This window comes from Daldinia childiae (genome assembly GCF_008694065.1).
Source record: "Daldinia childiae strain JS-1345 chromosome Unknown Scaffold8, whole genome shotgun sequence".
Taxonomy (NCBI): domain Eukaryota; kingdom Fungi; phylum Ascomycota; class Sordariomycetes; order Xylariales; family Hypoxylaceae; genus Daldinia; species Daldinia childiae.
In genome coordinates, this window is record NW_022984649.1 from 837,589 (window position 1) to 857,655 (window position 20,067).

General features: G+C 46.0%; 5 protein-coding genes across 5 annotated transcripts; 1 reads left to right on the forward strand and 4 right to left on the reverse strand.

Moving 5' to 3' along the window:
* Positions 1 to 1,317: 1,317 nt before the first annotated feature.
* On the reverse strand, positions 1,318 to 2,587 carry GL218_06991 (putative nad dependent epimerase dehydratase family protein; the record flags this gene model as incomplete). The annotated part of the gene is made up of 3 exons (XM_033583731.1): positions 1,318 to 1,942; positions 2,011 to 2,311; positions 2,383 to 2,587. 3 exons carry the CDS (start codon positions 2,585 to 2,587, stop codon positions 1,318 to 1,320), a joined length of 1,131 nt encoding a protein of 376 aa, XP_033433155.1.
* A 6,065-nt stretch (positions 2,588 to 8,652) lies between these two features.
* Positions 8,653 to 10,066, reverse strand: GL218_06992 (F-actin-capping protein subunit beta; the record flags this gene model as incomplete). The annotated part of the gene is made up of 3 exons (XM_033583732.1): positions 8,653 to 9,044; positions 9,493 to 9,887; positions 10,041 to 10,066. 3 exons carry the CDS (start codon positions 10,064 to 10,066, stop codon positions 8,653 to 8,655), a joined length of 813 nt encoding a protein of 270 aa, XP_033433091.1.
* A 1,121-nt stretch (positions 10,067 to 11,187) lies between these two features.
* Positions 11,188 to 12,613, reverse strand: GL218_06993 (putative ebs-bah-phd domain-containing protein; the record flags this gene model as incomplete). The annotated part of the gene is made up of 4 exons (XM_033583733.1): positions 11,188 to 11,760; positions 11,812 to 11,942; positions 11,997 to 12,284; positions 12,337 to 12,613. The coding sequence occupies 4 exons, from the start codon at positions 12,611 to 12,613 to the stop codon at positions 11,188 to 11,190; spliced, it is 1,269 nt and encodes a 422-aa protein (XP_033433092.1).
* A 1,420-nt stretch (positions 12,614 to 14,033) lies between these two features.
* GL218_06994 (Autophagy-related protein 22) lies at positions 14,034 to 15,560 on the reverse strand (the record flags this gene model as incomplete). The annotated part of the gene is made up of 1 exon (XM_033583734.1): positions 14,034 to 15,560. One exon carries the CDS (start codon positions 15,558 to 15,560, stop codon positions 14,034 to 14,036), a length of 1,527 nt encoding a protein of 508 aa, XP_033433086.1.
* A 3,175-nt stretch (positions 15,561 to 18,735) lies between these two features.
* GL218_06995 (Endo-1,4-beta-xylanase 2) lies at positions 18,736 to 19,980 on the forward strand (the record flags this gene model as incomplete). Its single annotated transcript, XM_033583735.1, has 4 exons — positions 18,736 to 19,185; positions 19,247 to 19,410; positions 19,542 to 19,818; positions 19,888 to 19,980. The coding sequence occupies 4 exons, from the start codon at positions 18,736 to 18,738 to the stop codon at positions 19,978 to 19,980; spliced, it is 984 nt and encodes a 327-aa protein (XP_033433087.1).
* Between the last annotated feature and the right edge of the window lie 87 nt (positions 19,981 to 20,067).

The following is a 20,067-nucleotide window of genomic DNA, read 5'->3' on the forward strand; positions in this document are numbered from 1 at the left end:
GGCATGACGCACTCCAGGGTATAAAGCTTGCGTTCTGATCTGAGTCTGAGGGATAAGCGGCCGTTCGGTGGAGGGGTCGATTGCCTAATTTGGTTATGCGAAGCTACCTACATCAATAGGTATGTACTACCTAGGTATGAGGTAGCCTGGTATCTCTCTATGTATGCGGGGTATACGCTAATATGTAAGCGGGCTTGGGATGGGAAGGAAGCTACTATCGACAGCGGCGTCTTGGAAATGTTATTCAGGTAGGTAGTCTATGTGGTAAGTACATCCCATGTGTCTTAGTTCCATACATGTGCTTAGCTACCTCCTAATATGTATCTGTTGTCTCGTTTCGTCTGGTCTCAAAGTTTAATAGTTGGAATGAAGAAATTGAAACTACACTTTTGAATATTGATATCTTTCTAGTTCGGATCATGCATTCCACTAGCCCATCTCTAGATGCAAGAGTAGGTGACGCGTAACATACCTACGGACGCTTGTCATATCTCACCTGCTTCTACGGGTGCCAATGCTTATATGTAACGCCATCACTTACATACAAGCTCACCGCTGATAAGCCTTCCCGTTTAGACGGATCTTGATGATCAGAGCCAGGCTACTTACATACTCTAAAGGATACTACAGGAAACATGGATGAAAGGAAACGTAAAGCGCTAGCAAAATATAGACTAACTACAATGTTCTCGGCAATGTTACTGAAGGCTTAGCCGTTACTCAACTTCCCATCTAGTCTTGTACTTTCATGTGATGTAACAGGGAGATCTCATATCTGTAACCAACGGGGAAGAATAGACAGTCTGGCTGCGCGGCTTGAAACGTTACTTGCTCGCGTACAACATCTCCATGGCATTCAATAGCATTACTTAGAACTAAGCCTCTAATGTGTTCTTATTAGAATGAATTAGGTCCCGGCTCTAAGTACGGTGAAAACCCCATACGCCTAGGATCTTTTATACACGGACATGATTTCTTGATGAAAGGGAACGCGGGATAACAAAAAAAGGGGGATATCCTACTCATACAATACAATTGTGTCGCCTGTCTTCTGCTCCTGTACACCGAAAAAAAAAATAGTTATTTTTTGAGACGACAGCCTACCATCGCCTGCAATTCCAAATCCGTCGTCGACCCGTTATCATGGAGTCATCACTGGCAACCAGATTTTCCCCTTCCCAGGCTTGGAAGGATTTGGGATCGCCATAGCCGTTTGGCTGCTTATACATGCTCGCCTTTAAAAGGCGAGTGAATAATGTCTTTGGGGGGGTATGTAAGGTTATATTTCTCGAGCTTCTCCTGTTAGGGCTGCTCAAATCAAGGCCACCACTTCATCCTCTTGTAGCTCTCGATCACTTCCTCCACTAGTTCCTTCGTGATAACTGGTTTTTGGTACTGGAATCCAACAACTGCCTCCAGTCGGCTACCGTCCATGCTGAGGTCCGTATCCTTCAGCAGCTCCTTTTCCATAAATGGAGTCAGCGGACCCGGTCTCGTTATTCCAGCATCTGCAAGAAGGTCTGCCCAAGGTCCTAGAACATCGTCGTTGACATCATCTACAACACTGTCCATGTTGAGACGAGCGAGGTTACTTAGAAGTTGGCCTTGGAATCCAGTCTCGATACCGAACACTTGGCCAATGATTTCGGCGATCGTACCCTGATTTGTCGTTCCTTTGTCTACCACGTTGAATGTCGGCGTCGCGCCCATATTCTTCTCATCCCAATTGGCCTTGCCAGCGTTGTACCAGGCGGCAACCGACCATAGAGCCCGTGTAACATCGTCAATATGTGCCGTGTTTGTGTACAGGTCCTTGGTCCATAGGAATTTCATGTCCTCACCCATCGCTTGGTAGACGCGCGCCATGCATAATGCCGTCGCCACCCATTGAGATGCATACGGGCCGTAAACATGGGGTAAGCGTACGATAACGAGATTTAAGCTGTACAGGAAAAAGAGCTTATAGTTAGATTCGACCACCCTTTGAAAACTTAAAGAGTGTCAACTTACCCTTCAATCTTGGCGAGTTCCTCCTCCGCCTGTAATTTGAATACGGCAATCTTGCTCCAAGGCTTGAGCTTGTCCGTCTCTTTACTCGGCGCTGAATTCGCCTTGTATACCATCCCCGTGCTCAATTCTACGAAGCACTTCACTCCTCTCTTCGCCGCCTCTTTACCAACTGCTAACGACAGGCCTAGAGACCGTACTTTGTATACTTCATCTTCCTGGGAATATCTCGTCTCGCCGCCGCAGTTGAAAACATAATCCCATTGTTTGCCATCGGGCCGGTCAAATATCCGTGCCAAAGCCTCTACACGGGAAATTCATAATTAGTACGGCTCAAAGGGAGAAAAAGTTTTAACGAAGTTTGTTAAGACCTACGTTCTTTACTTGCGTCTGCTTGTATGAATTTGTCTGAAGAGCATGCAGTCTCAAACTCAGGCGCAAGCCAAGCGAGTTGCGGTAATACCTTATCTACTAAGCGAATTTCTGATGCGAGATCGTTCTCGTGTATATACCGGGCCAAGAATCGTCCAATATAACCAAGCCCGCCGATGATGAGTACCGACGGCTTCTCTGCGGCCATTGTGTGCGCTATTGCAACCCGATAGGTTGTGATGTATTAGAGGGAAGAAGGAAACGGGGAGAACGGGATTCGAGGCGCAACACGGGCGCGGGGCTATAGACGACTTTTTTTTTTTCTTCCGAGGGGCCGTGATCGTGAAGAGATGAAATGACGGACAAGGCTATTGTTGGGAAAAAGTTCCCGGTCTTGGAGACTTCAAGAGCTGAACTCGAACAAGCTACAAAGCACCGACACTGCGGTTATGTACTAAAGACCCAAGGGAATGCCTGTCTGTATTGTCAAGGTGGAGCAAGGGGCTATCCGTCCAACTCCGTCGAAGGTTGTGTCAGCTGCCCGAAGCTAGTAATATTGGTTCATTTCGCGGTTTAGGGGGGGGGTGAGGGCAGATCCAGTCCAAGCGAGCAGACCAGCCCTATATAGACGGAACAGAGCTAATAGGCCGCAGAAGGAATCAAGATTACTTTTACTGCTTCGATACTTTGATATCTAGTGTAACCCCAACTTGTTAAGAACAGATAGAGAGAGGGAAGTAAAAATTTTAAATTTAAAATATGTCGTATGTGCAATGTGCAATGTGCAATGTGACGCAGGGGAGGCTTGGATTATTATGTACGTATGAGATATCTGCAAAGAACAATTGTAGGATGTTTAGGTCTAATGTACATACCTACCTTAACCTTACATGATGGGAACAAAAAAAAAAAAAAAAAAAAAAAAAAAAAAGCAAGAGAAAATCAATATGTAACGTACTGTAGATCGGTACGCATGGGGAGGCCGCCACCGCCGCCAGCCCAGGTTTGGGCTGGTATGGATATGGTTTATGGGTATGGTCGATGGAGCATCAGGAGAAGCTGTGGAGTCCCAGTAGGTTGCTCCTTGTGGTTCATTTATGCACCAAGTGATTACGGTAACCGCTAAAAGAGCACCTTAGCTGCAACCCCCTTGTCTGTTCAAAAGATGGATCGCTTGGGGGCCCGGGCTTAGGGTTGGGCTTGGGAAGGAAGGCTTGGTTTTAGGTACGTAGCGTTATGTTAGTGAATAATCGAACAGCGAACAGAGACAGAAAACGGAACGAACCGCATCAACCTTCCTTCTCATTAAAGATTAGAAAAATATAAAAAACTTGATACAAATGTTTATAGTACATAATCAACGCATAGGGTGGCGTACCTAACGAGGTTGTATATACCTAGGTAGGTACTAGTTCATTATATGTATACTACATACATAACGTTGCAGATGGGATGGGATGGATGGTCATGGCCACCGCCTCGTAACGCACGTACTACATATGTATGTATGTAGGTAGTGGACAATTATAGCAACTACGCGATGCAACTCAAAGGGTGTCAAAGATGTTCGGTGTTGATTTGATATTATTAACGGATGAGACCATATGTCTTGGTTTATCTTACTTTATAGGAGGAGAGGCGAGAATGAAATGATAAATAAGGAATAAGGAACGAGGGAATGTTTAATAGGTTAAGGTTTTAGGTATTTGGTATTTCATCATCAACTACGACATTGGGCATTGGGTACCGGTCTCGTATATGTTTAAGACGAGGTCTTTCTCTTTCCCCGTCCCCGTCCGGAAGACTGGAAATACCTACCCAAGGGATAGAGAAGAGAAGGTACGCTAATGAGATACACTACTGCGTAGCGTAACGTAGAGATACATTGGCGGCATGGGAAGCAAACTTTATTAATATGTATGTAAGGTAACTAACAGGTACTAGTTATTAAGTATATCCCCTTTTGGTTAGATAACTCCCAGCCAGCTGAGGCAAAACACTATCATAGTACCACTAATACCAGGTTACTAAACTTGAAACACATACAATATCTGATATCAAGCACAGTATCCAGGTATTAATGCATTCGCCATCGGTACATATATAACACCGGTGACAGAAACTTCGGCTGTTACTACTACTAATTACTAACTCTTAATTACATACTCTTCAGTCTCGATTCAACTTCAGGTATAGATAATTAACTAGGTCTCGATGACGCCACGGCCGATAATTGGGTTCCATTCTCGCGGACATAGTCCCCGATACGCATGAACGTTGCGGAATCTCGTCGTGGAGATGGTCGATGATTCGGTCTTAGACGTATATAATGCTCACACATATTGGACATAATTGCGCACGTATTTCCGAGAACTTCTAAGACTAAAATATAGATCACCACCACTGGGCATCAGTCGTTCCGTAGTCCAGACCTTAATAGACCTAGTTCCATACAGCGTCAAACGGCCGATATTCAGGCACTTTAGGTCACCTGTCCACTCTCACGACAGGGACAGTCTCGGTATCGCACCTTTTTTATCGACGCGGGTTACATGGCGTATATTATATTCATACCTACCTAGCAGTCTAGGTAGTAAAAAAGAGGCTCTTACGGAGAAAGCTTCGTCTGATGTACGGCCAAGAAGTCTCCATATCATCACCTGAGCATCAAACGTCCCCGGACTTTAGGATCGTCTGTATCAGATATCCGCTTCGAGTCCCCCTGCTGGCTCTGCAAACCCACACGCATTTTACATAGATAGATAAAGGTATCGATGGGGACGTCCATGTTGGGTATCTACATACATACTTGGATAGATACCAACATCCACGGCGCGGATAGGCTCATAATGACACACCACCCTGGCAAGGCTCATAAGCACTACTGGACCAATACTGGGACCCGAGAAGATTCCCAGGTTTGTTCTAGCAGAGTACCGAAACCGTCCTGCCGTGTAAGCTCACAGATAATATCCCTTCCCGGCCAATCGTAAATTCTCCTCGGCTGGCTGGCTGATGCAGCGAATTATTCCCTGAAATGATAATTGACATGAAAACCCCGTGCGCCATCCGCCCAGCCCAGCAAAGCCCAAGCAAGCCCTAGCTGCAGGTCTACGAATCTTTAGAAACAAGGGGCTTGCCTATGTATGCCTACCTATGTAGGTATTCGTCTATGTATGTCAGGACATCTATTCCATACCGACTTGCCGACGTTTACAAGGAATCCAGAATCCAGCCTCTCTGACATCCGTGCTTTTTCTTTTTTTTCAGCGAACCCCCTATTAGAAATATCCAGGAAACCCCAAATCGCCCTGACAGCCGAGCGAATCCTACGTGGGCTGGGCAGAGACACGAAAGCGGAGCGTCCTTCTAGAAACATTCCATGCAGTGCACATCATCTTCACACAGGCACAGGGCGTAAACGTCAACCAACAATAATTCGCCTGTTTGCTCTGCGCTCTGTGCTCTTGTCCCTTTTCTTTCCGCACTTGTAGGTCTTGGCGAAACGTGCCGAAACTTGCGATGCTGTGTACGTAGGTATGTACATGGTGTATGTAAGTTCTCATCAAATCTCAGACCACCTTCTCAGTTGCCTAACTTACCAATGTACCGACGTGCAGCCCGTGCAGCGGGAGGATGGGAGAAAGACAACAGCGCGCAAGGCAAGGCAAGGTAAGGCAAGGTTAGCCTTAGCTTAGGTTGGCCTAGGACTTCGCTCGTACACCACGTAGACTACATACAATTTCCGATGCGCGCAGAGAAGAGGCAGAGCAGAGTCGACAAATACAACTACTGCACCGGATACCATCCCCGGCCGGCCGCGTGGACATAGGACGATCATGGCAGGCAGATAGGCAGGCAGGATAATAATTCTCAGTATATGTAAGTGTAGGTTATGTAGAGTCGCATCACAAAACATCCAATGCAAGACCTGTCTTGTCCTATTTCTACGCTAGGTAAGTACCTAAGTGAGGTATGTCCATTACTCGCCCGCCTATGTAACAGATATCTAAACCTACACTAATACATAACTCCAAAGCCCCTTCTCCAACTTGGGTATCTAACTCGGCGGGACGGAGCGAGAATACCTAAACCTTACAACCTTACATACCCTAACCTAAACCTAACCTTACCGTATTCTCTTCTAGTTGCACCGGTATTCTATCGCAGACTTTTACCTGCATGTTCCCGAGTCTAGATCTACCTAAATATAATCCATACACTACCATATTTTCTAATTACCTCGAATTCCAATGCTAGCATATGCCTGTTATATTTTTTTTAGTCTTATTATTATTTTTTACGGGGTTCCTTACCGCGTACATAGATCGACCTCCCCTTTCTATCTAATGACGCTATTTAAGATAGATCGTCTTGAAGCTAGACACCTACGTATTTATTTATGTATGTATGTATGTATGTATGTATAGTGGAGGTAGTATAGGTAGCGGTCTAGAAAGAAAAGAATAACTAAAGAATAAAGAAAGGAATGTTCTATACGGGTTCCATTTCGTAGTCTATCTAACCTAACATATGTATGTATGTACAACCGGGTCCAGTATATGTAATCCAAGACCTGAACTGAACCTCTCTGATGATGTGTTCGGCCACGCGACACGACGGCTCCATCCGTCCCAATACATACCTACTTATACACACCTCTGTACCTTACATACATACATACATACATACATACATGCGACGTACATAGAAGAAAACCCGAATCATTCCATCCGCGATCTGGATTCCTTCTGGAAGCAGAGATCATCGGCTAGAAGAAAACGCGCCAACCTGTTTCTCTTTCCCCCCGTCCCTCCCCCCCCTTTTTATTTATTTATTTCTTGTCTAAGGGGGTAAGTAGGTAACGCGAACAGCCAGCAGCAAGCAACGCACATGTATGTATGTAGTGTATATAGAAACGTGGTCATGTTCCATTGCATCCCGTCGTTCCCTTTTCCCAATTAATCCTTTCCTTTCCTATCAAGGGGTAAGGAATGCAAATAGACGCAAGAAGAAAACAATAATAAAAAATAACAAAATAAAATAAAATAAACATAATTCTTCTCGATCCCCCCCTTTTCCCATCCGCCTACATACATCCAGAGTCGCAGTCACGAAATCCATAAAGTCTTCATTCAAACCAATGTTACAATGTTGTATTTTGCAACGGTCGCTCGCGACGCGGGCTGGCCGGGTTAAGATACATACATACATACCTACCTCTATGCAAGTCATTGCCCATTTGCTCATTTATTTAAATTCAGCAATACATACATAGTAACGTAGTCTCCATCCGTCCAGTCTGGTTAGTCCAATATGTATCGAGGAAAAAAAAAAAAAAAAAAAAAAAAAGAAGAGTCAGAAAGAAACAAACCAATGAACCACGGCGTCGACTTGCATCGTCCTTGAAACAAATGAGTCCAAGACGGAAAAAGTTCTTCTTCTTCCCACAACTTTCAAACTTTGACCGGTCACCACGTTTCCATCCATTCCCGGCCCCGTCCCCCCCTCCCCCCTCTTATCTTAGACACGCATATAACTCATCTAACTTACATACGTTAGGTACATACCAAACTTTTACCTTAACTCTTGTTCGTTTTTCATGTTTGTCTTATTCAATTGCGATGCTACTGCATGTACGTCTCCCGCAGCCGGAATTGCATCCGGGGGTACGCAAGGGGGGTTAATTGGGTCCCTCGTTTTCGACTTCGCTGTCTCGAAACGGGAAGGCCCATAAGTTCGTGCATCGCTAATCATCGAAACATCGAAACATGGAGAATCTAGACTCTGGAAACGAGATTTGAGTTATTGACAGATATATCTTAATTACGTATCGTCCGATCTCATAGTATAATAATAAATATGCCGAACGAGTTATTATTATCTACTCCGCCCTGAAGCCGGAAAGGATCGTACGATAAAAATAAAAAAAAGATCTTGCGGGGACTTGGGGACTTTGGGACCTTGGATCTCTTAAACTCAAAACTGTTGGGGGGAGATTATACCCAGACAAAGCCTCACGTCTAATCTAAGATGTTTCCCCTGGACCACACACTGGACCATACACGAACTTACCAAGTCTCAAACTGTCAGACATATTTTCCGAGACCCTGTGACTGGTCATCATTCCGATCTGTTGCTGCCGTACAACTATTCGTCATCGCTGTCATACTCATCGCCCGAGACTCCCGTAGCCAAAAACCACGCCCGGACGTAAACCTTTCCGTATCATCATATCTTAGAAGTGTCATATTAATGGTTCGATGTCACCCGTCATCGCATCATGCTTCCGACGAGCTCCTTATGAGCTTCTCTATCCTTTGCACCCTGGCTCAAGCTTCCTACACTCCTTAAGTCGCCAACCACGTCCTTGGCCTTTCCGAAGTAGACCTCCTGCAGTAGGTTTCGCATCTTGAGTTCCATATCCTCTACGAGCTTCCCGATATTGGCAATCTGCTGCTCCTCGCTCTCGGCCGGCAGTTCGATCTCGATCTGGCGGGTCATGTTGCCTGAGAGATCCATGTCTCCGAGGCTGTTTGAGTTGGTAGATAGCGATAGAATAACGGTGGATGTTAGGTTATATTGGGTGAAACGGGCTCGATCGATCGCCTCGAAGACATGAATCGAGTCCCAAGCGCCCTCACTAGCACTGCCTGGTCTGGCCTCTGATACGGGTACAATGTATTAGCCGCGGAGATCTCATATTCGAGGTAGGTGAGGAAGTATATATATCACCGACAATTACGTCGGTTGTCTTCCTGTAGTTGGCTCGTGCTAGCTTTGAGGTCTCAGATGTAGGATGCAAGATCTGTAACCTCCGAGTCTGAGCTTGGCTATGTTACTCCTCCTTTTCGCTTATTCTTAGACTCAACGTCTTATATTTCGGGGTAATTCAAAGCACAGAGTGCTCTAAAAATCCAGGAATGACATGATGTCCTCTCTTGTTGTGACTACTTTCTAAAGCACCTCCTTCGAATATATTGACGAGTAGTAACGGAACGACAAGCACTTCTCAGACCTGTCGGATATAGAGCCAACAGTATAAGGGAACATGAACCCTAGGCACATGCTCCATTGATAGAAGAGTAATGAGAATTCATAAGCTAAACTTACCCTTTTTTAAAAGTACAACGCCTGCGAAGCCGTCATCGAGGTTCCAGAAGTAGACGCTACTAACACCGCCCTCGTAGTAGAGGTCTCGGTAGAGGTCGAAGGCTTCGTTGGCGCGGACCTCCATTTTACGGACCTTCTCGGACGGTAAGCTGGCGGCAGAAGCAGCACCGCTTTCGAGCGGCGGGTCGAACTCGTTGCTCCATGGAGAGCGGTAGCTGTCACCGTCACGGTTATAGTCGCAGAGAAGGTAGTCACGGCCGGTTTGCTTACACCGCCGAATCGAGAGGGGCTGGTCGACGGAGGAGAGTAGGTCCTCAGTTAGGTCGGGTGCCAAGTGGATCAGGGAGTTTAGGTGTGCGGTCGTGTGTTTGGGGTTGAGACGTCGGAGTAGGTCGCTGATGTAGTAAAGAACATTAGTATTAGTCATGCGTGTATGTATATATGTAGTATGGAGATATGTCTCTTGCTATATGGCTTGGGTAGAGAGAATAAGGCAATGATGGATGATGGATGATGGAGGGTGAGAGTGAGAGAAGGGGAATACGTACAGAGCCGAGTCAAACGGGTCGGCCATGGTGACTCTTAAAGGACTTGTGATATTATTTGCAGTTTCTTCGAAGGGTTGTACGACGTAATTATTCCAGAGGTAATCCAGACAACCTAATAGAGTGTTGGGAGTAATGGTTGAGATAGATATTCTTCTTAGATGTTGGAGGGGAAACATTTGAAAGTCGACCGCAGTTGGCGTTTCAATCGATGGTGGGGTTCGTTCTAAAAGTGGGTCGTTTCCTTACATGGTAAGTACCTTAAGTAGGGGGGAGGAGCTATATTGAATTGATGTTAGCTGCAAGTTGGAAAGGAATAAGCTTCAAAGAGCTTCAGCTACGTACATGTATCTTTTACAATTACCTATCTTTCACATTCAATGTTACTTTGGACATATGACTACCAAGGTAGCTTTTAAGAATAATAAGCATAATATTGTTTACGTACTAGACTCTATTAACAAGTAAATAAATGCCTAGGTAACTAACCTAGTAGCTTTGGTAATTCCCATGGCGTTCGGAGGACCTTCCAGATAAGTTCTAAGTCCATATAGGACATCTTCCTCTTGGGTCTTAGTTTTGTAGTATTTGGATCTTAATCTTAAAAAATTCCATGCTTACAGTCTTGCTTTTCGCCTTTAATCGCGAATTTCGGATGACTTCTATTAATACTATATACAAATCCGAGTCTAAAGTCAACCCGCAATAACCACCACTAAGGTTCGATCATACCGTACTGACTGACTACTATGGGCATGCCGATTACATCCTTCGAGTAGACTAATCTAATAATACCTAGTTATTTGTCTTATTTAAGTCTACCTAACTTACCCCTGAAAACTCACAGGTGTCCACGACCCTCAACTTTTCTCCTATTCTTTTCTCCTTTTCTCCTGTTCTAACTTCGCCTAGAGCTTCAATCTACTCTGGCTAGTACAACTTACAACTCAATTTTTGTTTCATACTCTGAACATATAAAAACAGCCACCCCGCAAAAAGAATGCAGGGTATAATGAATTGCTCCCTAAAACGCCGAGCAGAAAAGACAAGGCTGTCTGGCAAAGCACAAGTGACAGGAATATATACTCGTCGAACCTTACGATAACTTGCAACGTCTCGTAGAATAAATATAGCGCATCGATGTAATCACCTACTGGATCTCGTGATCGCAGATTAAGCAGTGAAGGGGTTCTGTCCATGACTTGTCTCCACCCGTGACGCTCTCTCGGAGATCCGTGATTTCGAGGACTGGTGGACTTATGTCACTTTGTATTATACCCTCGAACAATCCTTCATATGGCTTCGCTGCCGCCCGGTCGTTTAATTCCGACTTACGAGGTCGCCCTCTTTGTTTGGGCTTAGAGGTCGCGACGGAGACACTCGCATTTTCGGCCTTGATAGCCGGAAGGGCGTTTTCGACGTCGGCAAGTTTTATTGTTTGTTGCTGTTCTTCGGGCTTTACATCGATCGATTGCTCCGTCGTTTGTGCTGCACCTGTCTCGCTGGGACTTAGTGGCCGTTTAGCCGCCTCTCCAGCTTCCTCCTCCTTCACCGGTGCGGGTTTGTGGGGTTTATCGGTTCCTAGGCGATTGTACGTCTTTAGAAGTGCTTCATGGATTAGACACTCATCATGAAGCCATTTTTTGCATTCCTCGTTTGAACAGCCAAACAGCCTTTTGTCCGGATTTTCGGGACGATTGCATTTGCAGCGCAGCTCTGCAGACTATTTCTTGTTAGTTGATGAAAGTAAGAGGAAGAAATGAGCTCAACTTACAGAGAGTTCCATACTACGAACATCAAAGGCCTGGCGCCAGTAGAGCGCAGGCTGAACTTCGTCCTCATTCGTCTCGTCCCATTGATTGACGGTTGCTGCAGCAGTAACACTGACTACGTTGATCACATCCACTATGCTTTGTTAGGAGTTGACTATGATAAACTTGGAAATGTGTTAAGCCTTACTATGGTTGGACGCGACCAATTCATTTGCGCCATGATACCACTGTCGTCCCTGTATGAGTTTCTTCCCATCTTGCGTGCCTACCGGCAGCTCATCCGGCCAGTACATCCAATAAACGCGTGCATATACATGATGTTCATCAGCTGCTCGGATTTCCAAGATTCTTGCTACCCAATCGTCGTCTGACTTCTTCCTAGGCTGTATGGTTTCACCCGGATTTTTCTGGCGCTCGATCGTCGAGCTGTTGGCAACGAATATGAAACCCTCGCTCCAGTACTTAACGCCATTCACTAAATATCCTTGAGTATACTGCGCGAAATGCGAACAATTCGAGACACTTACGGACGAAACTATTATACCGCGTCATATCCATCCATTTCTGATATGGTTGAACTTGGTAATGCCGGTCCATAGTATTATTGGGATCTTTAAACTTGCCCATAGGCGAGAAGGGAGACGCCTGAAGCAATATCTTAGGTTGAGGATGGTCTTCGGATTCTTGCCGTCTACGCTTCGCCTTCTTTTCCTTCTCGTTTGGGTCGGGATGGATAACGCTAAAAGGGCATTCTGCCTGGCTCTCCTCTGGCTCCGGGCGCGGGCGTTTACGAGCGGTCGCCATTATCGCGAATCTTGAATGATAACTTGTCTATATATAAGGTAGTTGGATGCGCAAACGTAGGCTATATAGTACGAAATCGATGGCTGGTAAGGAGGTTGATTGCGCTCAGAAAAGAAAAAAGTCTTATCTTTCGCGTAACCAATATAAATATCCGGCCAAAAAAATGGCGAGAGGCTATTAAACAAGTGCAGGCGCGTATATAACAATATCGAAGCTGACCCTATGCCTATGTGTGTCGAGGACGAAGCTCGCGATGTTGGATGAGATTCGATAGCGATGCGATTGAGAAATCGTAAGCCGGAAACGGATGTGGCGGGGAAGGGGGGAAATATTTGGTAGCTTGGCGCGTCTCTCAATTAACTGTCGAGATCCTACTCTACACCGTGTTACAATGCGCCGGGGGCCGAATCATAACATAACTGTTCCAATCGAGTAATGAGAGCTCCGGGACGTGTATACTATGACAAAGGAGTACGCGGTAGAGTCTAGCTAGATACTTCCGGAACAGATGCCGGCTCGGACCTGAGATGGACAGGTAGCTGTTAGTTACCTATGAACAAGTGCAAGGGATAATAATAATAACTAATAATAATATAGGTAGTCATATAGGTGATTGTTAATAATAAGTTGGTTCCTTACGTGTACCTTAGTATCGTGATAGCGCGATTCGCGTTCCGATTAAACCACCACCGCCTAGGCAGCACTGCCAGCTCGAATTTGCGCTTCGAATTGTGTTTTGATTTTGGAGAAGACAAAGAGGAGAAATGGGAAGCAAGTGGAGGTCCAAGTTCAAAATACTAGAGCTAGGTACATCACTAGCCCACTAGCAGCCTAAGAAGCTGCAGTTAATTATCGGCATACCCTAAGCCTAGTTTGGTATAATCGGCATAATCTACCGTTATCGTACATGTACTTAACGTACCTAGTAATCGATAAGCCCAAAGCATTGGCTACAGATATTCGGTAATGTCGATCAGATTTCCATCACCCGTTTCGTGATGTGAAGTATCTCGAGTTTCCGAAATTTGTTTTGCTCTGTTTTGCTTTGCTTTGTTTTGCTTCGTATATACCGAAGTAAGGAGGTAATTATTTAGTATTTAAATTTACGTAATTATGCTGTTGGGATTTAGGAGTATGCTATTGGCGTTGGCTGTAATAGGCTATAACGCGTAACGGTATTGGTCAGTTTCTGTGTGATATCGTGATCAGTATACTAAACAAGGAAGGGCCCCCTACATAACTTGCCAGGCGTTGTTACCTGTGTTTGATTAAATTAAGTCCCCAGGTGAAAACGGAGTGAGATATCTAAGAATTAGGTATGGTTATCCAATATTTCCCCTGCGTAAATGAAGAAGAGTCAACGCCGTCGCTATGCAAGATAGACCCTCATATAAAAGTACTCTTGAATAAATCCGGGGTATTATGACCTCGCATGACCGTCAACCTCCTCATCATCCTGTCCATCGTAAGCCGAAAGAATTCCTTGGCTATCGACACCGTTACCAAATCTGCCCTCATGAATATCATCTCTACTCTTAAAGCCCTCGATTATCTCGGCCAGTTTTTCTCCTTCGAACTTGCCACGTTCGACATTGACGAAATAGATGAATGGTGCAGGAAGGCTGACCAACGCTGCCAGGAACCAAAATGCCGGTCGAATCTCACCGGATGCGTCTATAATGGCTCCTACTATAACGGGCCCAAATATGCTTGAGCCTTTGTCGGTAATGGCGTATAATGCATAAAAAGCAGCTTCAGAGCCGGGAGGTATCAATTCCCCATAAAGTGATCGACAATATGAACTAAGTCCACCAAGGACGAGACCATAAACGGCAGCTAGAGGGTACATTTCCCACGGCTGTTGAAGCCCGAAAACTCCCCATCGTTGGACAAAAGGCAAGTAGCCTAGAAGACCATAAATAGGTATGATTTCAAAAAGTGCAATACAGCTCAGCACAGTCTGATGGGGTTTCAACTTGAAATACCTAGAAACAAACGACCAACCGAAAGCACCTGCGACACCCGTGGTCGTAGATATAACATTAATCATTCCTAATGCCCACGGCTCCATATGTAGGGTTGTCTTCGCAAACAATATGGCAGTTGAAGAAGTCGTCGCGATAGCGTCGGAAATCAGAAACCAGCTAGCCAGAAACAAGACAACGTCGATCAAACGGCGTGCAAGCTTGACCGTCCGAAATAGATTCTTCCACGAGTAGACAATGTAAGATATCCAAGCACGGGTGCCTCGGTGTTGGCTCTCCGCGAGGGGAGGCCCGGGTCTGGCTCTGAGCCATATAGCTGCTGGTATCGTAAAAATGGCCCACCAAGCCCCGATACAAAATAGCACGACCCGTTGCGACCAAATAGAACTATGCATGCTCACTAATATTAATATGGAGGCGCATTGCACGAACAATGCAGCGCCGTAGCCGATCCCAATCCCCTTTGCAGATATCTCGCTGGACAGTTGAAGCTCAATAGAGGTAAGTTCCTCGTGAGTAGGTATTCGTCGCAAATCATGGATGTCAGAGCTGCCGTCGTTTCGCGAGAGCAAGGGGGTTGTCGGATCGTTTGGAGGGTGCTCGGCTAGAGTAGGGGATGTCGACCGAGAATGAGAGTCGATTATAGTATCTGATTCCAAGTCATCATCTTCAGGTACGCCGGTTACCGACTCCAATAGTCTCGGATGGTGGCGGACAAGGAGAGGAAGGAAGGAGTTTAATAGAACGAAGGACGCCCCGAAAGATGTGTTGGAGACGATAGCTAGCAGCGCGCCGAATATGTATATCTCTTTAGAGATGAATATGTAGCACATGACACAGAAGCTTCCAATCCATGCAAATGTCAATAACAAACGCTTTCGATAGTTGCCATGGTCTGCCGCGCAGCTGATGCTGACTACTAGCAATGCCTGGAGTAGTACACTTATACTGAAGGTATACATGGCGAAACTAGCCGTATTGATCTCGATACCGACAACAGTGACGATACATGGGCCGTCCGAAGTTCTTGTGCAAGGGCTTTCCCGATCCCTCAAGAGTACGCCATTTTCTCTGGCTAAGCTCTCCAACAGAATCGGAATAAACGAAGCTATTCACGTTCGGTAAGCTCATGTTTACCAGTTATATACGGGTAGTTGTGACGATGGTGTGTGAAAGTTTTCGAATACGACGGATATCGAACTAGGCATAATATTGTATATATGCTAAAGAGAAGAGGTAGCTACTTACAGATGGCTAGTGACTGTCAGCATCATTTCAAGTGCTGCTAGTAAACAGGAAAAAGAGTCTAGATTTACTAACCGCATATTACGTAGGTTTCGGCAGCGAAGGCATACATGTACCAACCAGCAAGCTCCCTGTTACTAGTTGGGCGAGTGTCTTCGCCATGATAGCGACCGAAGGGGGAACCGTTCTCGATGCTAGGCGTAGGTGTCATTCTGCCTGACTCAGTAGATGTCGATCGCTCATCGTCAGCTTCGAAGGAGGAAGAATGAGAACGAAGGGAATATTTAGAGACGATGGACTGGACTGAAAGTAAGCGCGAATTTGGAGCTGGGCGCCGAAGCTGGTCATCATTCCTAGGGACCATAATTGGATGGAAGCGGTAGATTAGGTTTTAAGGGACGTGACGAAATGGCGCCGCGTTACACTGAACTCAGTTACCAGTCAGTTACCGGGCAGTCAGCTGGAGCCTTAGGTTAGGTAGGTACCTAGCTGAAAGGCTGGAAGGGGTCCTCATTAGGGGGGCCCCCCTGACCTTAAACTTCCGACCTAAACCTTAAAAAGCTCCCGCTGTCAGCAAATGTCTGGATCCAGTTTGGGGGAACTCTGAGCCCCCAATCGGTGGAATCGGTGGACTTTTAACGTCCCATAATAATTAATCAGAAAGGCCGCACTTAACCTTAATCGCAAGAACTTGAATAAAGTTAATTCAATACCTTACCTAAGGTATCGACCGTGATATAAGAATGTTAATAGGTTGACCTATTTCGTCGTATTTTTGGTCCGCTTCTCCCCAACCTCTGACCAACCTCCAACCAAAGTTACCACCTTAGGAGGTAGTCAGGTAGTGAACCTCTAAGGTTCTCCCCGCCCGATGGCCTATTAAATGCGGAGTATCTTACCGGCGGGTTGATCTAACTACCTAAGGTATCATAGTCGATTTAGAGCTTCCGCCAAGGGTTAGGAAAACGAAAGTCTTTTGATTTTCAGCACACGATAACTCAATATTTGTGCCAGTAATCATGAGAAGAAGCAGTTCAGTCGGGACTGGATGGATGAACTATGAATGAATGAGGAGACAAGACGGCCATCTCTTCGTCACAAAGAAAGGACGGATCGTTGGTACAAACTACTCTAGGCCCATACCTTAACTACCTAGGGACCCAAAAGCTAAGCTGCTTTCTAACACGCTACCCCTCGTTCGTGGTCCGATGATGGTTCACAAGCAGCAAGGCATGACGTCGCAGGAGAAATAGAAAGCCAAACTGAAGGCAGGGATCGTCACTTGGGTAACCACTTGGGACGTTAGGGATGCTCACGGCCCGACGCTCATTACCTATCCGAAGTAGTGATGAAGATTTCCTTAGTTACTCTGAAAAGAACAAGGAGAAAGAAATTCCCATCAAACAGTATGATCTCCCCCTTTAAGACGAATCGGATTAAACACTATAGGACCATTGTATAAGCTATGCAACAGCAAACTATAGCAGCTTCGAGAATCTTATGTGTTAGGTAGTTGTAATAACTAACTGGCTGCTGTATTCCTGAACGGGGCGCTATTCTTACTAGATGGTTTCTTGATCAAGCAAACATCCGCAAAGTTAAACAACACCAACCAACCCTTTTAGCAGTTACTTATCCTGCTGATTCGATCTACACTAGGATCTAGGACGATCAAGTCTGTCCCACTTCTCCGAGTCTAGCAACTAACTACTTTACCTAGTATCTTCACCACACAGACATACCCAAGATTCTTGCTTTATGGGTTGTTGATTATCAGCATTGCGTCTAGACGTGAGCAGCATATTACCATCATATCATCGCCTCTCAACCAATTTAAATAGCCATCGTATAATGTAAGCGACAATTACATAGATTAGCGGATGCTACACTCAGCCTTTGAATTTTCCACCAATCTTCGCCTATATTTAGGATATAGGTTACCCTTTTTTAGCCTGTATCGAGCGTGGGACATTTTACCATTTCGCATAACATACTACTCTCTATACCACGTGTTGACTGACACCTATATGGGTTCCCTTGCATATCCCCGGATCCTATAGCTTTAACGACATGATCTAACTATTGTGTGCCTCGGAATGACTTACAGTATATTCATCATTTACTAGTAACATCAGAGCGTAAACCTGAGAGCAAGTAAAATCCTGTATGAATCTTGTATGGGGAAACCAGCCTTCCCTAGTGAAGGTGTTGAGGATGTCTTTCTACATTAATTCTTTATTATGCCTTCTTTGACCTCATGACCTCTTCAGGTGCATTTTCCACGTCCCTGATCTAGAGTAATTTCTTGATAGGTACGCATAAGCTCGTGACTTTGAAATGCTTTCAAGCCTTATTTCGGAGTTTTGATACCGAGCATCTTCTATAAATATGTTCATAAACCCCTTGCACTATAATGATCGCATATATACTCGATACCAGCATTAGCTTTAGGCTATTATTGCGTGACGCACCCCACGGCGCTTCTTTTCGCGGGGCCGTATGGTTCTTTCGTCGAGACAACTGCGCTTCCTTACTCCGGTTTGCCAACATTTTATGTATAGCGCTTATTATATTGGCGGGCCGTTGTCACCGATCGCCCCTCAATCTCGCCTTGCTGGCACAGGGGAAGACGTGAAGGGGGCTCCAGACAAGCAATATTTCCGTCTTGGGAATTAACCACTATGCTATTCTATTTTACCGCCGTAGAATTATTTTGATGGGGGGTGGCTATGGAGCCAGATCTAGCCTTACCTACCACGGGTGCTATCCTCCGTTGTATTTGGATTGACAACTATAAAACCTTGGGTAATGCCTCCATTACGCCATCTAAGAGTTTCACTTTAGTCCTTGCGGAATAACCCAGTACCTAGTCGTAGCGAAAAGACCGACAACATGAAGTCTACTCTCCTATACCTGCTGGCTCCTCTAGCGGCATTGGCTGCTCCTACCGAGCTCGCCGAGCGACAGGCAGCAGATAGCATCGACGCGCTGATCAAGGCAAAGGGAAAGCTATACTACGGAAGCTGCGCCGATCAGAACCGTCTGTCGACCGGCAAGTCCGCCGATGTCATCAAGGCAGACTTCGGCCAGGTGACTCCTGAGAACAGCATGAAGTGGGATGCTACCGAGTCCTCCGAGGGTCGATTCAACTTTGCCGGAGCCGACTACCTCGTCGACTGGGCCACTACCAACAACAAGACCATCCGCGGCCACACCCTCTGCTGGCACTCGCAACTGCCCGGCTGGGTCCAAAACATCAGGGACAAGACGAAGCTCACTCAGGTCCTCGAGAACCACGTTACGACTCTGGTGACGCGGTATAAGGGCAAGATCTACGCCTGGGTTCGTCTCACCGCGGCGGCGCGAAAAGATTATTGATATAAGTGAGCTAACTCGTATTTAGGACGTCGTGAACGAAATCTTCAACGAGGATGGTTCCCTGCGCCAGTCGGTCTTCTCTAATGTTCTAGGCGAGGACTTCGTTCGCATTGCTTTCGAAGCTGCTCGCAAGGCTGACCCCGACGCGAAGTTGTACATCAACGACTACAACCTTGATCAACCGAACTAGTACGTATATTCCATATATCTCATTGTTTGCACATGTGCTTTAGACAAAGGCATATAAAAGCTATACGTTGAGCTGTTCCGGAAGCGAAGACTCTCCCCTACCGAGCATCTGCTAACTTCGTACGATATAGTGCCAAGCTCACCAAGGGTATGGTCGACCACGTCAAGAAGTGGATCGCTGCCGGTGTTCCCATCGACGGTATTGGATCTCAAGCCCACTTGACTGCCGGTCTCGCCAGCCAAGCCGCCGCCTCCATCAAGGCCCTCGCCGCCACCGGTGTCAAGGAGGTCGCATTCACCGAAGTCGACATCCAGACCGCTCCCGCCAACGACTACGCTGCCGTCACCAAAGCCTGCCTAGACGAGCCCAAGTGTGTCGGTATCACCGTCTGGGGTGTCCGAGACTCGGTAAGAACAAGCCCACCTTTCCCCCCGAAATCTTGGTAGGGATATGCTGACCACAGACGGACGCGACAGGACTCCTGGAGAGCCAGCACCAACCCCCTACTCTTCGACAGCAGCTTCAACCCCAAGCCCGCGTATAACGCCGTCGTCACCGCCCTAAAATAAAGCTGATACCTGTTTTCAGACTAGCGAAGGCTTGGTATAAAAAATAGCAAAGGTTCGGGGGGGTTAGCGAAACGACCTCGTGATTTT